Here is a 21,220-nt window from a genome sequence, read left to right as displayed (position 1 = left end):
TAACCACGAGTCTTCCGCAGGAAAGATTTAACCTCTTCTTTGGGGGACCAGCTGTGCCCGCCCTAGGGAGGCTGTTACACTGGAGTTTCCAGGGAGTTCGGTACAGTCACACACTTCTGTCATCAACGCAGGGAGGAACTGCGAATTCTTGGGCAGCCAGAGAACACGTAGGAGGGGTTAGAAATCAGTGAGGGGGATTCAAAACTTGCTGGGAGAGCCAGGAATAGACCAGCAAAGGGATTCGCAGCTTGCTGGGAGAGCCGAGAGTTGAGAAGGCAGTGTAGAAAGGGAAACTCTGCTGGAGTAGCAGCCAGCTAGACCAGTGCAGCAGTCAACACAGAGGCCATTGTAGCAGCAAACTCGTGGTGCTGGGAGAGCAGTCATCCAAACCAAGGGTCATCTGGGGAGCAAGGAGTTAGTCAGTACAGGTGGACCCAACGTTCTAGGGGTATTTTCAGAGGGATTGGCAGGCTATTTCCTACAAGTCGAAATTGGCTATAGTAGCTGGGGATAGGCTCCAAGGAAGCTGGAAATCCAAAGCCAAAACCAGAGAAATTCCCTTCTGGGTTTTTCTAGGTTTTGTCCAAGGAGCCTAAGGCTGAAAGCATATAATTTTCTGGGCAGTTTTTGGGCACATTCCAACAGGTCAAAGTTAGCAGATCGACAATTTTGCTGGGACAGCGCAATGCAAGTGGTGCAGCAACTGAACGACCATCATCTCAACGATTCCATCACCTAGGTTTAGTCCAACTTTTCCTTGAGGCAAGCCCAAGTGCACCACTACATTTATATTGTACCCATTGCTTTCAGAATTTATAATATATGGCTCAGCAGTTTTAGATTTACAGTGTCTCCATGGATGTGTAATGCTTGTTTTTAATTTTTTGTTGTTACACTATTTATTTGTTTAAATATCACTAATATTCCTACTTAGGAACATTACATTTTGACCCTAACAAAGACCTCCTCCAATCGCCAAGCCTGCCCTTCCTTCAAGTAGATGATCTCTGCCAAATCCTCCAAGTGTCAGCTCCCAAAAATTGCTTCGATCTAGAATTTCGGCCTCCCAACGACAAAATTTCGGACCCGCAGCTACTTCAGAATTTCGGCCCCGGCTACTTGCCCAGAAACCCTAGAATATTTCACATGTGTGAGAGAGAGATGCCCAAGAACTTCGATTTTGTCTTTCCCAACTTCTTTCTTCCTTCTTGTTGCTCTTTGCTCTTCTTTTCTAGCCCTCGAGTTGCAGATCGAACTTGTGAGTGAGATGATGCCAAATAGGTCGAATTGCAATTCTATTTATAATGCTTTTGCTGGGTCGACTAACCTAATCCAGGCTGACTTCACCAGGACATGGCCGACTTGGTGTGGAGGTAACAAATTGACATTTTGACTCAAAAATAATTCTTTTTAAATGATACAAAAGCCCAAGAAGGGTCTAATAATTGTGACAATGACTCTTTTGACTCTTGACAAAACCGAGAAGCCTTGAATGGATGCTTTGACCTAAAAAATAAATAAAAGAGCATGAAACCCATGCTTGAAAAATATTTTTCTTTTACAATAAAATTTTCTTTTGACAAATATAATTATTAAGATCAACACTAGTTACATTTTTAACAAAACCCATACATGTGAGCATAGCACAGCAACTAAAGAGAACAAACTAAACCGAAAAGATTATGGATCAATTCTAAAATGAATATACCATACAATACAAAACAATGCTTGAACTAAGCTCTTTAAAGATTAAAGTTTAGAACTTTACATGTGCTTATTTCCATTTGAGCACATTCTTTAATATTTCTTTCATCAGAGGAATTTTAAAGTCTTTCATCAGTAGGGTTGTTCTGTTACAGTAAAATGAGCCATCACTCTATACCTATACTCACCATGCTATTGCATTCTTCACTTATTTCATGAACACTATTGGGACAGCCATATTATACTAGAAACAAGCTGTATCCGAGACCACTTTTTCCCAAGTGTTGTTGTAAATACAACAGACAGCTTAACTTCCTCTCCATTAAGTCGGCTTTGCATTAAATGTGCATACTACTCTTGACAGTATCAACATTGATTATCTGGTGCATAAAACAAATCTAAATGAATAATTGGTCTAATATCCAATATCCATATGACAACGGAGTACTTTTGAATAATGTATCTTGTACACAATTTCTACTGTTAAGTCTAAATACCCTCTGCACATATCAGGAAGAGTAGATTAAAATGTTGGAGCAACCGGCATTTCTTATAATGGAATAAGCATTGGAATTGCAGTAATAGTGTCTATTAAAAACAGTTGAATGGAGTGCTGTTATTGCTGTGGATATCTCCATTTCATGAACAAAATTCATCTTTTAATTTTCTCAAGTCTTAATTTATGTTGTATGTTATAAATTCTGCATATCTTTAGGCCCCACCAGATTTTGATGTCCCCTGGATGCAGCTTTGAATTGATATTCTCGAAGCATAAGTCAGCAATTGCTTTTAGCCTCTTAACAAACTGGGTTTCAATTGATGCTTAGTGCTAGACCTAGGTCAATGATGCCTTGTACATTACATGGCAAACCATGCAATTTCGAATTGTTTAGAGAATTTGAATTCAGTTAAAGTTTTCGTCTGAGAAGTAATAACAATATAGTTAAAGTATTAGGTTTAGCATACAAGATTCTAGAATCTGAAATGAGATTTCTTGGCAGATTTTGTTCATGTCCATTCAGTTTTACTGGAAACCAATGGTTTTTTATGTTCACAGAAGAAATGGCAAAATCTAAAATATTTCATACCCTTGTGAACTTCTGGAATTTTTTTATTCAACAAGTAGCTTGTGCCTTCCCTATGTGAAATATTGCAGTTGTGGTTGCTTTTCTATTCAATGAGTTAGCTTGTGCCTTCCCTATGTGAAATACTACAGTTGTGGATGCATTTTCCTATTGAATGATTCTTGTTTGGAATCTGGATTAGATATCACAAATTTAGCTTATATGCAATGCCAACATGGAACTTCTAGTGATGTTCTGCATTTGCTTGGGTTTTACTAATTATTAAGTGTCATCATTAGCTTGTATAAGGTGCTTTAGTTGTCATCATCCTGCTTCTGGCGATATATAAAGTTTTCATTGTTCAAACTTCATACCATCAGCATGTTTTGAGTATTCGACGCTGACTTGATGCTTGCCTTTTTACATGCGAAGGTTCTGGGAACAGTTGGTAGGCCCCTTCATGATACAGAACTGAAAGTTGTCAATTCAGATACAGGGGAAACACTTCCAGCTGGGTCAAAGGGCATTGTCAAAGTTCGAGGACCACAAATCATGAAAGGATATTACAAGGCAAGTGTTTCTGTGTGTGGATCATCATATGGCTTCTCCAGTTTTGCAGCTACCATGCCTCACTTTGTCTTGCATTCCTTGAATTGAACTTTCATGTTTTGTAGACTTCTTTGGGCTTATTCTTTGGTGATTTTGTAATGTTTGACCTAGGATATGTAGTTCTAATTGTAATGAGCTCATAATTTCATTAACTGCATGTGGCCATTTGTGGGTATTATGCTTATTCCTTTTTAGCATAGTTTAAAGTTCGATTTGGACTATTTCCAATCATCCCTTTTTGACCATTTTTTCCAAAATCCAGCTATGCATTTTTAGAATCACAAATTTCAATTGTTGAGATTGCACAATCTGGGTGCAATAAGGGTTTTTGAGGTTGCTGAATCAATTTTTGCAATAAAAAACACAAATCCAGCAACAAAAAATTGCAATTCCAGCAATTCCTCTATAGTGAGATTCTGATGAGATCAGCACAAAATGTCCAAATCGTAGAATGTTCACACATCTTTCTTTTTTTGTTGTGGAAAAATCTCATATATTTACTTAAAAAACATTACAAATCAAAATTGCAGAAGGGTCTCTGTAATGGAACTTATATCCTCTTCCTCAAGGCTACTGATGCATAATTAAATTAGAATGTGTTAGAGAGAATGGCCATATTTAGAACTTAGACATATAAGAAAGTCTCAATAATATAGTGATGTAATAATGTGGAATTTAATTTAGTGGTTAATTGTTAATTTTAGGTATGTTCTATGCATAGAGCAATTTGCTTCAATTTTTCCATATTAGCGCAATATCAATTCCAGATTAGCAATCACATCAGCATGATAGTAAAGTCTAGATAGAACATAAACATAAACATTAGAAAACAAGCCAAGACAAGAGGGCACAAGATGTGGCGCCAGCCAGAGACAAACCCCAATGTGGGGAAACCCTTGATCAATTCTTCTTATATTTTTCAATAGTTCAGCAGAGAGAGAGATAGTACAAATACATAAATCTGAGATTTTATGACAGCAATAGCAAGATCTTCATTCCACTAGTGATGATAGTTCTGAGATGCAATCCTGAATAGCCATGACTGTCTTCAACCAATGATAGTACTGTAGCATGTCCCTTGACAGTGAAAAGCTGCTGATCTGATGAGGGCACATGTGGCTGTACTAATCTTCCTTCATAATCTCCCAACCGTCCAATAGAGCATCTCTAAGAAACCCTTGCTATGATGTTATGGCCTATGGCCTAGCACATAGCAACACAGAAGTAAATGTCCTTATAACAGATATATAATCATCATCAATGCTTCAGAATATTAGCATCCAATCTGCATTTGAAGCCAGCCCTACAAGGTCTGCGATAAATCTGAGTGCAGACTCCTTCACCACACAGGTTTACCTTATGACTGTGACTTCTACTTGCAAGCATTCCCATACCTGGAACAGCCTTTATCATAGTGCTAACATCTACAGTCAATGAGCTATCTGACTATGGTTATTCTTGATTGGCTGAAGCTTCCTTTGGCTGTGACTTAACAACCCTTCTAGCTGTGGACTGTTGACAGTTCATAGGTCTTCCATTAGCCTGTGGTCAGACCTCCTCACAGCAGCTAAGGCTTCTCCTTTCAGCGAATAATGGTTTCTTCTAGGCCTGCGTTTAGGGAACGTTGAGGACAGTGGATAGGAGCCTCTTCTTAGGTCTCCTTCACTGCGGTTAGGACAGTGGCTAGATGCTCCCTTTTGCTGTGGATTAAAGACTCCCCTTGACTGCATATACGTGCCTCCTTTTGTAGCATATAAAACACTCATTGACTGCGTCCTAGGGCACCCTTAAGTGCTGCGGTTAGGAGACCCCTCTAGCAGCTATGAGTCTCCTTAGATAGCGTGTAAGGGTCACCCTTAACTGCAGATTAGATCACCGTTGAGGACTGCGGCTAGGGCAGCATAGAGGCCTCTTGAGACTGCGGATTAGGGGACTGCGTCTAGGGACAGGACAGTGGCCAGATCTCTGTTGCTAAGACTCTTCCTTACTGTGGCTAGGGTAAGGTTAGATCCCTTCCTTTAGGATTGCATATGGGAGCCTTCTAGGACAGTGGATAGGGTCTCTTCTAGACCTGCGTTTAGATCTCTCCTTGCTGCGTTATGGAAGCCTCCTTCACTGCGTTAAAGCCTCTCCTCCATGACAACGTTAAGGTCTAGGGCATCTCGTCTAGGGCAGCGTATAGACCTTCTCTTCTAGGCCTCTCTTTCCACTAAAACCCAAACGAGTGGAGAGAGGGATCACAAGAGATGAGTGACCAAATGACTTGAAGGCCACCTCTATTTATGGTAAAACGTTGAGGACAAGTGGGGGTAATTTGGTTGCTGGCCGACCTTGACGAATTGTCACATAACACAAATAAATTCATATCTCCATGAATACATGTTGGAATTGGATGATCTTTAGATCAATCCTACACCTCTCGACGAGAGGAATCCAAGAAAAATATCAGTTGCCATAAATAAGATGACCCACATGGAGTTTGGCCCTAGTTGCGAATTTTAACACTCCCTCTCAACTAGCGAGAACTCCATCTGCTAGTTCGTACTATCTCTGCCATCAATGCAATGCCCTGCACTACTTTGCTTTGCTCTGCTGAACTATGAAGAAGAAGAAGTGATCGAGAATGTATCATACCATCCTCTATTGCCTCGAAGTCAGTCCCAGATAAAGAGAGTGTCTCATACCACTCTTACTGATTCGAAATCAGTTCCAAATAAAGAGAGTGTCTCATACCACTCTTACTGATCTGGAATCAGTTCTAAATAAAGAGAATGTCTCATACCACTCTTACTGACCCGAAGTCAATTCCAATTGATCCCAGATCAATATCATCTCAGCATAGGGAGTACGATCCTACACGATGCGTCCATTAGTAGTACTATGGTTCCTATCCTCATTTCGCTGCTCATTGAACCACTCACCCTGTACACAACAAATCACTAGGGGAATGCTAAATCACTCATGCTATGATTGTGTCTTAGGAGGAGAAGGATGAACCACTCTTCATGCATACATGGAAAACCACTAGGGGAAGGCTGAACCACTCACGCTATGGTTGCTCATCGCTCCAAGAAGTACCCCCAAGCCCCCCGGAGCTCCCAGGGATCAATGTCCATATCATACAGGACCTTCATACAGGATGAACCACTCTTCATGTTAATTTTAGGTATGTTCTATGCATAGAGCAATTTATTTCAATTTTCACAGTTAGCTCAATATCTTTTCCAGATTAGCAATCACATCAGCATTAAAGTAAATTGCAGATAGACCATAAACATAAATCGCAGAAGACAAGACAAGACAATAGGACGCAAGATGTGGCACTAGCCAGGGACAAACCCTAATGTGGGGAAACACTTGATCAATTCTTCTTATATGTTCTTCAATAGTTCAGCGGAGAGAGAGAGATAGTATGTTTACAATAGAAGTCAACAGTTTGACTTATCTAGATAAGAGCATAGATCATCTCTAAGAAGATGATACATGAGATCAGTTGAAGACATGCTGCTTCAACTGATTCTCCAAGGTGACTCCTTCACCTATCGTTGTGCTACATTTCGTCATCATGCTGCACCTCACCGCGCTGCACCATGCTGCACCCATCATCACTATGTTGCATCTCATCACGCTTCATTAATCATGACTGTACCCATCACTGTATTGCATTATGTGCCATTGCTGCACCATGTTGCCATACTGACCTATGTGTTGGTTGCATCTTGCTTGCTTGTTGTCCCTTGCTTGCTTGTTGTCCCTAGCATGCTTGTTGTCCTTAGCATGCTTGCTGTTGCATGCTAGCTGTCCCTTGCATGCTAGCTGTAACATTGCATGCTTGGTGTATTTGTTGCTAAGTACCATATAACTGTCCCAATGTTAGTTAGCTATCCCTTGCATGTTGCTCTCCTTCGGAGATAGATGCTTTGACAGTTCCCGACAATTCCGGCAGTTCGGGCAATTCCGACAATTTCGGCAGTTTTGGCATTTCTCGACAGTTCCGGCAATTCTGGCTGTTCTGGCTGTTCCCGGCTGTTCCCAGCTGTTCTCGGCAGTTCCGGCTATTCCCGATAGCTTCGGCAGTTCCCGGTAGTTCCAGGCAGTTCCAGCAGTTCTGACAGTTCCCAGCAGTTCCGGCAGTTCCCAGTAGTACTGGCAGTTCCCGGAAGTTCCCGATAGTTTCGGCTTCTGCCCTCTAGATTAGGGCAGTGTTATCCCTTAGGATCTCTCCTCCTACTAAAACCCAAAGACAAGTAGAGAGGAAGAGATCCCAAGTGTGTTGAAATGACTTGAAGGCCACCTCTATTTATACTAAAACATTGAGCACAAGCAGGGTTTATTGGTTGCTGGCCGACCTTGACGAATTGTCCCATAACACAAATAAATTCATATCTCCATGAATACGTATCAGAATCGGATGATCTTTAGATCAATCCAACACCTCTCGATGAGAGGGATCGAAAAAAAATATCAGCTTCCATTAATAAGATGACCCACATGGAGTTTGGCCCTAGTTGCCAATTTTAACACTCCCTCTCTACTAGGGAGAACTCCATCCGCTAATCCATATGTCCGACTGTACTATCTTTGCCCATCAGTGCCCTGCACTGCTCTGCTAAACCATGAAGAAGAAGAATTGGTCGAGAATGTCTCATACTATTCTCTACTAACCCAAAGTCAGTTTCATCTGAAGAGAGTGTGTCACATCACTCTTACTGGCCTGAAGTCAGTTTTATTGATCCAAGATCAATATCACAACAGAGTGTCTCAAGACTCAAACCACTCATACTGATCCCAGATCAGTTTCATTGATCCCAGATCAATGGAGGTCATCCTAGCATAGGGAGTACAGTAGATACATCGATGCGTCCATTGATAGTACTACTATGGTCCCTAACCCCATTTTCCTGCTCATTGATCAGATGAGAGGTACTTCCCATGAGTCCCAGATTGCATGGGTAGGATGCCTTGACCAGAGAACTAATCATCCTGTCCACAGGAGAACGAATAATCTTGCCCCACAGTCGCCATGGGAGAACTAATCATCTCGGCCCACAGGAGAACTAATCATCCTGTTTCACAGTTGCCATGGGAGAACTAATCATCCCAGCCCACAGGAGAACTAATCATCCTGTTCCACAGTTGCCACGGGAGAAATAATCATCCTGGCTCACAGGAGAACTGATCATCTTGTTCCACAATTGCCACAGGAGAACTAATCATCCCAACCCACAGGAGAACTAATCATCTTGTTCCACAGTTGTCACGGGAGAACTAATCGTCCCGACCCACAGGAGAACTAATCATCCCGACCCACAGGAGAACTAATCATCTTGTTCCACAGTTGCCATGGGAGAACTAATCATCCCGGCCCACAGGAGAACTAATCATCCTGTTCCACAGTCGCCACGGGGTATCACAAGGGAAGGTTGAACCTGTCATCTTGTACATAGCGCACCACCAGGGGAGGGTGAGTCGCCCTGTGGTCGTATGTTGCTCCAGTAAGTACCCCAAGCCCCCTAGAGCTCCTAGAGCTCAATGCATGCAACATGCAGGACCCTTATAAGAAGGTCTCTCAACGACTCCAAGTCATTCGGGAAAGTCACAGATTTGACCTTTCCACGGGGCTTTGACAAAATGTCTGCGATCTGTACATCAGTCTCAATGTGATGGAGCCTCCTCGCTCATCGACTTACCATATCCCAGATAAGACAGTATCTGATGTCTATCTGCTGGAACAATCATCGAATACGGGATTCCTCAATAATCGAATCCCCCCTTTGGTTGTCACAGAGAATCACAATGGTATTCATCATGTGTACAAACAGCTCACTTAAGATCTTCTGCAACCATGCAGCTTCACACGAGATCATACTAGTAGCTATGTATTCGGTCTCGGCGGTGCTTATAGCAACCGACTTCTGCTTCCTGCTCATCCATGATATCGAAGAAGAATCCAAAGAGAACCAGCACTGAGAAGTGCTCTAGTGATACTCCACACTGCCTGCCCAGTCAACATTTGAATAATCATGCAGTTTCATATTTCCGGCAGTGTATCTCAATCCATGAGAGATTGTGCCCCAAAGATATCTCAGAAGATTCTTTGCACCAATCCAGTGAGGCTCAACCAAATATGAGCTCACCATGCTAACTGTAAACATATGTTTGGACGGAAGTTCACCAAGAACATCAACGCGAATGAGTTTAAGAAACTCAGAGGCATTTCCCAAATCTGGTCCGACATCACTACCATATAACTTCTGAAAGTTAAGATCCTCGAGGTAGTCATAGGCTTGCAGTTTATCATTCCACATCCGGAATCCAACTCCCTCTTACTTTTGCAAATGAGAGGGTCTGCACCTGTCAGAAATAGGTTGTCCTCATAAGGCGCTGGTATGAGAGGTCTATCATCCACAACCTTCAAACAATGGTTTGGATCGGCTTCACTCTTAGTGAATCTCAGCATCATCTGACAGCTATCAATCCTCTCATACTACGCCCAAGGAGTTTTGCTTCAAGCCATAGAGGGCTTTCTTCCACCTGCATACGTGAGATTCCTGATCATCAATCTCAAACCCCTCGGGTTGTTCCAAACTTGTGGACCTGCTACATGAGGGGAATGGTCCCCTTGTAAGATTTTCCTTCGGTACATCTCAGACATGTACTTTCATGCTCTTTTTGAATTCAGGCATCCCTGTCACCATCTGACTCACAGACCTCCGGTGCTATGTGTCAATGGACATGGTCCCCAGTGGACTTCCTGCAACTTGATACAACCCTGAACTCAAAAACATCTTTGAAAATTCTATTTTCAAACACGTACCTTTCCATCGATGAGTGCCACCTCGTAACCTTTGACTTCCATTGTCGAAATGGACACCAGGTTCTTCTTGCGATCAGGTACATAAAAGAGATTCTGTAAATGAATCGAGTTACCCTCATTCAATTGAGGGGTAACATTCCCTACACCCTTTCCGGGATAGGTGGCATCGGCTCCAAGTATAATCCCACGATTGTTTCCATCTCTACCAAATTAGAGAGTGCACCCTTCTATCCGATGAAGTGCCTTGAAGCACTACAATCAATAAGCCAGATTCCCAAAGAATCTGAAGGAGAGGGCCAATACAAGATAACGCTTCTTTATCTTATCAAAAACAACATTTGATTCTTCATACCTGGGGTTCCTTGCTTTCTTTGAAGAGTCGGCCATTTCCTTGATGACTTGCATTACCTGTCATTCCTTTGATCATTGAAGATGTCCTTGGAATGATTGTTATCTTCATCAAGAGATGTGTCTTTGCCATTCAGACACTCCTTCGCATAATGGCTGAACTTATTACAACCAAGGCATGTGCGTTTCCTTCCACCCTTAGATCCGAGCTTCCTATTGAAGTGATCTTTAGGTAGGCCATTAGAAACTTCTGCTGTGCCATTCTGATAATATTCTGTGCTTCGACTTCACCCTTGGTGAATTTGAAGAGGGATGAGGAATCCACTGATCCTTTTGTCCTTTCCCAACTGTCTTCGGTGATTGCTCTTTCACTCTTGCTTGGGCATTTTCTTCACCTCAGCTCTGATACCATGTTAATTTTAGGTATGTTCTATGCTTGAAGCAATTTATTTCAATTTTCACAGTTAGCTCAATATCTTTTCCAGATTAGAAATCACATCAGCATTAAAGTAAACTGCAGATAGAACATAAACATAAATCGCAGAAGACAAGCCAAGACAAGAGGACGCAAGATGTGGTGCTAGCCAGGGACAAACCCCAATGTGGGGAAACCCATGATCAATTCTTCTTATATGTTCTTCAATAGTTCAGGAGAGAGAGAGATAGTATGTTTACAACAGAAGTCAACACTTTGACTTATCTAGATAAGAGCATAGATCATCTCTAAGAAGATGATACATGAGATCAGTTGAAGACATGCTACTTCAACTGATTCTCGAAGGTGACTCCTTCACCTATCGTTGTGCTGCATTTCGTCATCACACTGCACCTCACTGCGCTGCATCATGCTGCACCCATCATCACTATGCTGCATCTCATCACGCTTCATTAATCATGACTGTACCCATCACTGTATTGCATTATGTGCCATTGCTGCACCATGTTGCCATACTGACCTATGTGTTGGCTGCATCTTGCTTGCTTGTTGTCCCTTGCTTGCTTGTTGTCCCTAGCATGCTTGTTGTCCCTAGCATGCTTGCTGTTGCATGCTAGCTGTCCCTTGCATGCTAGTTGTAACATTGCATGCTTGGTGTATTTGTTGCTAAGTACCATACAACTATCCCAATGTTAGTTAGCTATCCCTTACATGCTGCTCTCCTTCGAAGATAGATGCTCCGACAGTTCCCGACAATTCCAGTAGTTCCGGCAGTTCCCGGAAATTCCCGCAGTTCCGACAGTTCCCAACACTTCCGACAGTTCCCGACACTTCCGACAGTTCCCGGTAGTTCCAACAATTCCGGCTGTTCCGGTTGTTCTCAGCTGTTCCCGACAGTTCCGGCTATTCCCGGCAGTTCTGGTAGTTCCCGGTAGTTCCCGGCAGTTCTAGCAGTTCCGGCAGTTCCCAACAGTTCCGGCAGTTCTCGGCAGTTCTGACAGTTCCCGACAGTTCCGGACAGTTCCGACTTCTGCCCTCTAGATTAGGTCAGTGTTATCCCTTAGGATCTCTCCTCCTACTAAAACCCAAAGACAAGTAGAGAGGAAGAGATCCCAAGTGTGTTGAAATGACTTGAAGGCCACCTCTATTTATACTAAAACGTTGAGCACAAGTGGTGTTTATTTGGTTGCTGGCCGACCTTGACAAATTGCCCCATAACAAAAATAAATTCATATCTCCATGAATACTTATCGGAATCGGATGACCCAAGAAAAATATCATCTTCCATTAATAAGATGACCCACATGGAGTTTGGCCCTAGTTGCCAATTTTAACATTGTGGCTAAGACTCTTCCTTACTGCGGCTAGGGTAAGGTTAGATCGCTTCCTTTAGGACTGCATATGGAACCTTCTAGGTCCTAGGACAACGGATAGGGTCTCTTCTAGACCTGCGTTTAGATCTCTCCTTGCTGCGTTATGGAAGCCTCCTTCACTGCGTTAAAGCCTCTCCTCCATGACAACGTTAAGGTCTAGGGCATCTCCTCTAGGGAAGCGTATAGACCTTCTCTACTAGGCCTCTCTTTCCACTAAAACCCAAACGAGTGGAGGAGGGATCACAAGAGATGAGTGACCAAATGAATTAAAGGCCACCTCTATTTATGGTAAAACGTTGAGGACAAGTGGGGGTAATTTGGTTGTTGGCCGACCTTGATGAATTGTCACATAACACAAATAAATTCATATCTCCATGAATAGATGTAGGAATCAGATGATCTTTAGATCAATCCTATGCCTCTCGACGAGAGGAATCCAAGAAAAATATTAGTTGCCATAAATAAGATGACCCACATGGAGTTTGGCCCTAGTTGCCAATTTTAACACTCCCTCTCAACTAGGGAGAACTCCATCTGCCAATCCATCTGCCAGTCCGTACTATCTCTGCCATCAATGGAATGCCCTGCACTACTTTTCTTTGCGAAGAAGAAGAAGTGATCGAGAATGTATCATACCATCCTCTACTGCCCTAAAGTCAGTCCCATATAAAGAGAGTGTCTCATACCACTCTTACTGATCCGAAATCAGTTCCAAATAAAGAGAGTGTCTCATACCACTCTTACTGATCTGGAATCAGTTCCAAATAAAGAGAGTGTCTCATACCACTCTTACTGATCTGGAATCAGTTCCAAATAAAGAGAGTGTCTCATACCACTCTTATTGACCCAAAGTCAATTCCAATTGATCCTAGATCAATATCATCTCAACATAGGGAGTACAATATTAAACGATGCGTCCATCAGTAGTACTATGGTTCCTATCCTCATTTCGCTGGTCATTGGCCAAATGAGAGGTACTTCCCATGAGTCCCAGATTGCATGGGTAGGATGTCTCAGCGGGAGAAGGTTGAACCACTCATCCTACCTACATGTCGCCATGGGGTATTCCAGGGGAAGGTTGAACCACTCACCCTGTACACAACAAATCACTAGGGGTAGGCTGAATCACTCACCCTATGGCTGTGTCTCAACAGGAGAAGGATGAACCACTCTTCATGCCTACATGGCAAACCACTAGGGGAAGGCTGAACCACTCACGCTATGGTTGCTTATCGCTCCAAGAAGTATCCCCAAGCCCCTCAGAGCTCCCAGAGATCAATGTCCATATCATACAGGACCTTCAAGAGAGAGTCTCTCCACAACTCCTAGTCGTTCTTGGAAAGTCAAGAATTTGACCTTTGCCAGTGGCTTCATCTGAATATCGGCGACCTGCACATTAGTCCCAGAGTGATGGAGCCTTCTTGCTCCCCGTTGTACCATATTCGAGATAGAGTGGTACCTGATGTCTATATGCTTGGAGCGATCATAGAACACGAGATTCCTCAACAATCGAATCCCCCTCTGGTTGTCACAGAAGATCACGATGGTATCCAACACGTGTCCAAACATCTCACATAAGAGATTCCACAACCAGACAACTTCACAGGAGGCCATACTCACAGCTATGTATCTGGATCGATGCTCAAAGCAACCGAATTCTGCTTCCTGCTCATCCAGGATATCGAAGCAAAACCGAAAGAGAACCAACGCCCAAAAGTGCTCTTTCGATCCTCCACGTTGGCTACCTAATCAGTATCAGAATAATCATGCAGCCTCACATCTTCGGCAATGTCTCTCAGACCATGAGTGATTGTGCCCTGAAGATATCTCAAAAGATTCTTTGCACCAATCCAATGAGGCTCAATCATATATGAGCTCAACATGCTAACTGCAAAACATATATTCGGACGAGAGTTCACCAAGAACATCAATGCTATTATGAGTTGACGAAACTTAGAGGCATTTCCAAATCAGGTCCGACAACACTACTGCATAATTTCCTAAAGTTAGGTTCCATCGAGGTAGTCACAGGCTTGCAATTCACTATTCCAAATCCGGAATCCAACTCCCTCTTACTTTTCCCTGTCAGAAAGAGGTCGTCAAAAAGAGGTCGTCCTCATAAGGTACCAGTATGAGAGGTCTATCATCCATAACCTTAAAGCAAAAGTTTGGATTGGCTTCACTCCTAGTGAATCTCAACTTTATCAGATAGCTATCAAGCCTCTCATTCCAAGGTTGGGTTGCTTGCTTTAAATCATAGAGATCCTTCTTCCACCTGCATACATGAGATTCTCGATCATGAATCTTAAACCCCTCGGGTTGTTCCACATCTGAGGTCTTGCTATTACACGAGGGGAATGGTCCCCTTGTAAGATTTCCTTCGGTACATCTCGGACATGTACCTTCATGCTCTTCCTTGAATTCAGGCATCCTTGTCACCATCTGACTCACATCGGGTAGGGCCTTACAATGAATATGGGCAGACCTCCGGTGCCATTGAAGAGATGTGTCACATGACATGGTCCCCATTGGACTTCCTGCAACTTGATACAAATTGCCAACCCTGAACCCAAGAGTAAAAGCATCTTTAAAATTCCTTTTCCAAACACGTACCTTTCCATCAATGAATGCCACCTTGTAACCTTTGTCTTCCATTGCCGAAATGGACACCAGGTTCCTTTTGAGATCAGAACTTCTTGTAAATGAATCGTGTTACCCTCATTCAATTGAAGGGTAACATTCCCTACACCCTTTCCGGGATAGGTGGCATCGTCTCCAAGAATAATCTTCATGATTGTCTCCTTCTCTATCAAATTAGAGAGAGCTTCCTTGTATTCAATGAAGTGCCTTGAAGCACCACTATCAATAAGTCGGTTTCCCAAAGAGTTCGGAGGAGAAGTAGTGGAAAGGGCCAATATAAGATAATATTCCTTTTGCTTATCAGAAACAACATTTGATTCTTCATACCTGGAGTTCCTTGCTTTCTTGAAAAGTCGGCCATTTCCTTGATGACTTGCATTCCTTTTTCCTTTGACATTGTACCTGTCATTCCTTCAATCATTGAAGATGCCCCTGGAATGATTGTTATCATCGTCAAGTGATGCGTCCCTTCTATTCGGACACACTCGCATAATGGCCAAAATTATTGCAAGCAAGGCATCTGCCTTTCCTTCCACCCTTAGTGTACTTGTTCTCTGTAGAAGTTGGTGCATTTGATGGAGGCTCAGGGATTTTACCCTTCACGTAATCCAACGCTTCTTGCTCTTCCAATGTCAGATTCAAAGACATCTTCCATCCATGATAGACTTTTTATGGAGCTTGTCTTCAGCCGGGAAGAGGGATGAGGAACCCATTGAGCCTTTGACCTTGTCCAATTGCCTTTGGTGATTGCTCTTTCACTCTTGCTTGGGATTTTTCTTTGCCTCAGCTCTGATACCATATTAATTTTAGGTATGTTCTATGCTTAGAGCATTTTACTTCAATTTTTCCATATTAGCTCAATATCAATTCTAGATTAGCAATCACATAAGCATGATAGTAAAGTGCAGATAGAACATAAACATAAACATTAGAAAACAAGCCAAGACAAGAGGACACAAGATGTGGCACCAGCCAGAGACAAACCCCAATGTGGGGAAACCCTTGATCAATTCTTCTTATATTCTTCAATAGTTCAGCAAAGAGAGAGATAGTACAAATACATAAATTTGAGATTTTATGACAACAGTAGCAAGATCATCATTCCACTAATGATGATAGTTCTGATGTAATCCTAAATTGCAATGACAATCTTCAACCAATGATAGTACTGTAGCATGTCCCTTGACAACGAAAAGTTGCTTATCTGATGAGGGCACCTGTGGCTATACTAATCTTCCTTCATAATCTCCCAACCATCCAGTAGAGCATCTCTAAGAAACCCTTGCTATGATGCTATGGCCTATGGCCTAACACATAGCAACACAGAAGTAAATGTCCTTATAACAGATATATAATCATCATCAATGCTTCAGAATATTAGCATCGAATCTACATTTGAAGCCAGCCCTACAAGGTCTGAGATAAATCTGAGCGCAGACTCCTTCACCACACAGGTTTACCTTATGACTGTGACTTCTACTTGCAAGCATTCCCATACCTGGAACAACCTTTCTCATAGTGCTAACATCTATAGTCAATGAGCTGTCACCTACAACTATATGACTATGCTTATTCTTGATGTGCTGAAGCTTCCTTTGGCTGTGACTTAGCAACCCTTCTAGCTGTGGAATCTTGACAGTTCATAAGTTTTCCATTAGCCTGCGGCCAGACCTCCTCATAGCAGCTAAGTCTTCTCCTTTCAGCGAATACTGGTTTCTTCTAGGCTTGCGTTTAGGGAACGTTTAGGACAATGGATAGGAGCCTCTTCTTAGGTCTCCTTCATTGTGGTTAGGATAGTGGCTAGATGCTCCCTTTTGCTGTGGATTAAAGACTCCCCTTGACTGCATATACGTGCCTCCTTTTGTAGCATATAAAACACTCATTGACTACGTCCTAGGGCACCCTTAAGTGCTACGGTTAGGAGACCCCTCTATCTGCTATGAGTCTCCTTAGATAGCGTGTAAGGGTCACCCTTAACTGCGGATTAGATCACCGTTGAGGACTGCGGCTAGGGCAGCATAGAGGCCTCTTGAGACTGCGGATTAGGGGACTGCGTCTAGGGACAGGACATTGGCCAGATCTCTGTTGCTAAGACTCTTCCTTACTGCGGCTAGGGTAAGGTTAGATCCCTTCCTTTAGGATTGCATATGGGAGCCTTCTAGGACAGTGGATAGGGTCTCTTCTAGACCTACGTTTAGATCTCTCCTTGCTGCGTTATGGAAGCCTCCTTCACTGCGTTAAAGCCTCTCCTCCATGACAACGTTAAGGTCTAGGGCATCTCGTCTAGGGCAGCGTATAGACCTTCTCTTCTAGGTCTCTCTTTCCACTAAAACCCAAACGAGTGGAGAGAGGGATCACAAGAGATGATCGACCAAATGACTTGAAGGCCACCTCTATTTATGGTAAAACGTTGAGGACAAGTGGGGGTAATCTGGTTGCTGGCTGACCTTGATGAATTGTCACATAACACAAATAAATTCATATCTCCATGAATACATGTCGAAATCGGATGATCTTTAGATCAATCCTATGCCTCTCGACGAGAGGAATCCAAGAAAAATATCAGTTGCCATAAATAAGATGACCCACATGGAGTTTGGCCCTAGTTGCCAATTTAAACATTAATAGTTAGGTATATGGGAGTTACGTAATGCACACCTCCTCCCCTATTATTTAATGAGACATTGCGTAATTTAATGATATGAATGAATTCATTCTTTGTCATTTGAAGGTGTATTCCTGTCCATGATTTTATGTGTAGAAGCAACATGGTATTATAGTGATGGTGAAGGTGAAGGAGTGGAGGGACTATTGTGAACATAGAAGGGATTGAGACATTGCTCACACACAAATGGATAGATGATTTCATAGATAAGTTTTTTTTCATTGATGGAATAAGAATTTTGTACCACTTGTAAGAAGTGAGTGGGGTTGTAGGGAGTTATTGTAGTTGTTGCCTCAAAATCTAGTAGGTCTTGTAGAGGGTTGCTCTACAAGGCAAGCACTAGACTAAGTGACAACAATGAGGTGTGGCCCATTGTCACCATTGCCACTATCCTTGCTCTTTATGGACTTTCACCAATGGGAAGCTTCCCAGTAGATAGGTCACCTATGAAAGGTATTGTAGGCTTAAAGGTTTAAGGTGACACTAGAGGCTACTAAAGGATGACTCTGCTTAAGTACAAGGCTTAACCAAGGATAATAAGGCAATTCACGTCCTCTAGAAAGGCCTAATTGGGGCACGCTAGACCTAGGGCTTGAGAAAGAGTTTGCAAAAACGGATAATCCTAAGGTCAATATGCCAAGAAAAGGTTTCCAACAATGAATATGATCAAGCCAATAGCATATGCAACCTTCAAAATGTCCTCAAGTTGAAGCTTAACAAGACTAGGGTTTTCCTAGGGCAAGAGAATTAAGGCCTTTAATGGATAGATTAGCGACCACAAAAGGTTAATTTTGAGGCAACCAAGTCTTCTCTTGATGTTGAATCCTTCTGCCACCCTAAATCCTCTCTCTAAGTCAATTCACTCTAAGTCCTAGTTAGTTTTGAAGAATCAAGGTAATTGAAGATTAAAGTTGATTCCCCTTACTTGATAATTACTTGTGAACTTAGTTGGCTTCTTATTAAATTCTTTGTGTTCTTTTTCTTCATTAAGCAATTACTGAAATATAAATATAAAGATCACAAGAGACGACAAGCACCAGATATAGGCTCCATGTGAGGGAAAAACCCCACCAAGGGGGAAACTCATCAATCCTTTTCTTATAGAGTTGAAATAAATCCATGTCAAATACATATATTTCAGTAACTAGTTCCTTCCATTGCCGAGTCAACCCTCCAACTCTCCATTCCACACAAGGGAACATACCATTGACCAACTTGTCCTATCACAAGAAATTATGCCTTTGACCAGCTCACTATGTTATCATAAAAAGGCTCGCATACCAACAAAGGGATACATCATAGAAGGCTCACTTATTATTATATAAATATACCATATCTCCAAAGAAGGCTTGCATATCTCCACATACATACACCATAGAAAATACATCATAGTAGGCTCAAATGGAGGAGTACTTATGTCAATATATAGTTGATTCCTTATGTGAATGGGTGCTATTACCCACCACTTGTGGGTGACACCCATAGGAGATTTTTCTCCTAGATTGTCTTCAGCCGGCAACCAGCAACCCCTTACAGCCATCAGATAGCTCGATGTGCCACCATCTCCACCACTTGAGCCAACCATTATGTGCTCTCGCCCATCTGTTATGATTGTATGTTTGAAGGTGGGCCTTCCAACCCCGAAGGTATGGCTTTCATTACGTAGTTGGGTATTTTTTCTTACTTATTATGGACACATTTGGACATGGATTACCTGATGGATTCGATAGAAATAATGGGCTTGGTCTATACTCTTGTCCCCTTGTCCAACTTGGTTGTTAACCTTGTATCCTAGTCCCATGTGTGAAAATATGAATCTAACAACCCAGAAATCCTACTTCAGTAAAATGACTTGCATTGCCTACTTGTATTTTTCATTTAACAAGTTATTTTAAAAAATATTAAGAAAATATTAATGCAAATACACTACAGCCTACACCAATATATAGATCAAGCACTGAAAAATAAATGAGACAATCATGCAAAGGACACACTTATTTTTGAACTAAATATCCCCGGAAAATCCCAGTGTGGGAAAATCGGTGCAACAAATATGAGGGTTTTATTATTAAGAAGATTTCTGAATACAACTAGGGTGCCAAATCTAGCTCACCCAACAGAGAATAAACCTGGGAGAAGTACCTCTATTCGAAGACAGATATTTTGGCGAATCCAACAATTGGATGAACATGTTGAAATTTCTAAGTATTACCCGTTAGAAATTTTATTTGTATTCTCTGGTTTATTTCGCCTACTTGTTTAATTACTAACAAGTTATTTAACCGTATAAACACTGAAATAAACACAATACAGTCTCGACTCTCAACCATCTACAAATCAACAACTGAAAGAAATAGACAAACACACAAGGGACACTGTTATATTTGGACAATCGTCCCTGGAAAAACCCAACTTGGGAAAACCAGTGCAACAGTTCTGAGGGTTTTTATTATTAAGCAACTTTTCTGAGTGCATTGGGTGCCAAACTGGCTCACCCGACAGAGACAAAAAATTTGGCAGTAATACCTCTCTTCGGAAGCAGATATTCTGAAAGTCTGCCCCACGAAACCCTCTCAAGCACAATCTGAAGCACTACGTCAGCGCTCCTGGCCTCTGCGTTAGCCTGAAACCCTCTGCGTCAGTCCTTTGAGGCTCTGCGCAACCTCTCTGGTTCTTTGTGTCACTCCTGCACCCTCTGCGTGGATGACGCAAGCCCTTTTGGCCTATGCATAGTCACTGCTGGCCTCAGCGTGGCTCCCTCTAGCTCTGCGTTTGCCTCTCTGCCTCTGCGTTGGTCTTTCGACACTATCTCTGCCTCTCTGCCTCATACTCACAGCCCCTCGCTGCAACGCTGATCACTGATTCAATTTCTCTTAGCAAACCCCGCTCTAGAAAATCAAATGGCTGATCACTCTGGTGTATCTCCAACTGACCCTCAAGCCTCCTCTTATACTTTTTCTGTTGAATCTTCAACGACCGAGATTACATCTCTAATCAATGGCTAAGATTAGATTTGGCTTGATCCATGTCCTTTAGAACCTTCTAACCCAACTTTATATTAATACCCATTAATATTTTATTTTTCCTAAGTTTAGACTTAGGAACTCCATTAAAAATATTAATTATTTTAATATCTCCTTAACCAGGTAGAATTTTCCCAAACCATTTTTGGGTCTTGGAGATCTCATGTGCTTTAGCCTCTCCACCAATTTTCATGGCTAGAGAACATCCGATGCTACCCCAAATCAACACTCCCTCTTAGCGAGGAATGTGCTCTAGTAATACTCCACCATTGAGCATCACCCTGATTATATGGCACTGGTAATTGTGCTGATACTAGGCCTCCCTGCCCAACATCCTCTACACTGCTGCATCATGTACTGCTACCCATGGCTCTGCCACTGCCATTGCTACATCTGTACGACAACTCCCTCTGCATCCATGCTGCTGTTGGTCCTTTCTCCCAACACTGCATCTGCACTGCAGTTCTCTCTCATCATGCTGCATCATGCTACTGCTACTGTTACTGCAATGCAACTCAGTTGCTGAGAAGTAAGTAACTGA

At 42.3% G+C, this 21,220-nt stretch overlaps 1 protein-coding gene across 1 annotated transcript in view; it reads left to right on the top strand.

The window, feature by feature from the left end:
- Positions 1–21,220, top strand: part of LOC149263502 (putative acyl-activating enzyme 16, chloroplastic) — a 325,493-nt gene that overhangs the window by 265,240 nt on the left and 39,033 nt on the right. Inside the window, exon 14 of the mRNA XM_089426351.1 lies at positions 3,201–3,338. Coding sequence (XP_089282477.1) covers positions 3,201–3,338 — 138 coding nt within the window. The remainder of the gene's footprint in view (positions 1–3,200; positions 3,339–21,220) is intronic.

This window comes from Pinus tabuliformis, chromosome 6 (genome assembly GCF_031772625.1).
Source record: "Pinus tabuliformis cultivar Carrire ecotype Pingquan chromosome 6, CPIR1, whole genome shotgun sequence".
Classification (NCBI taxonomy): Eukaryota; Viridiplantae; Streptophyta; class Pinopsida; order Pinales; family Pinaceae; genus Pinus; species Pinus tabuliformis.
The sequence above is the reverse complement of the archived record's forward strand: the minus strand, read 5'-3'. Positions and strand labels throughout refer to the sequence as shown.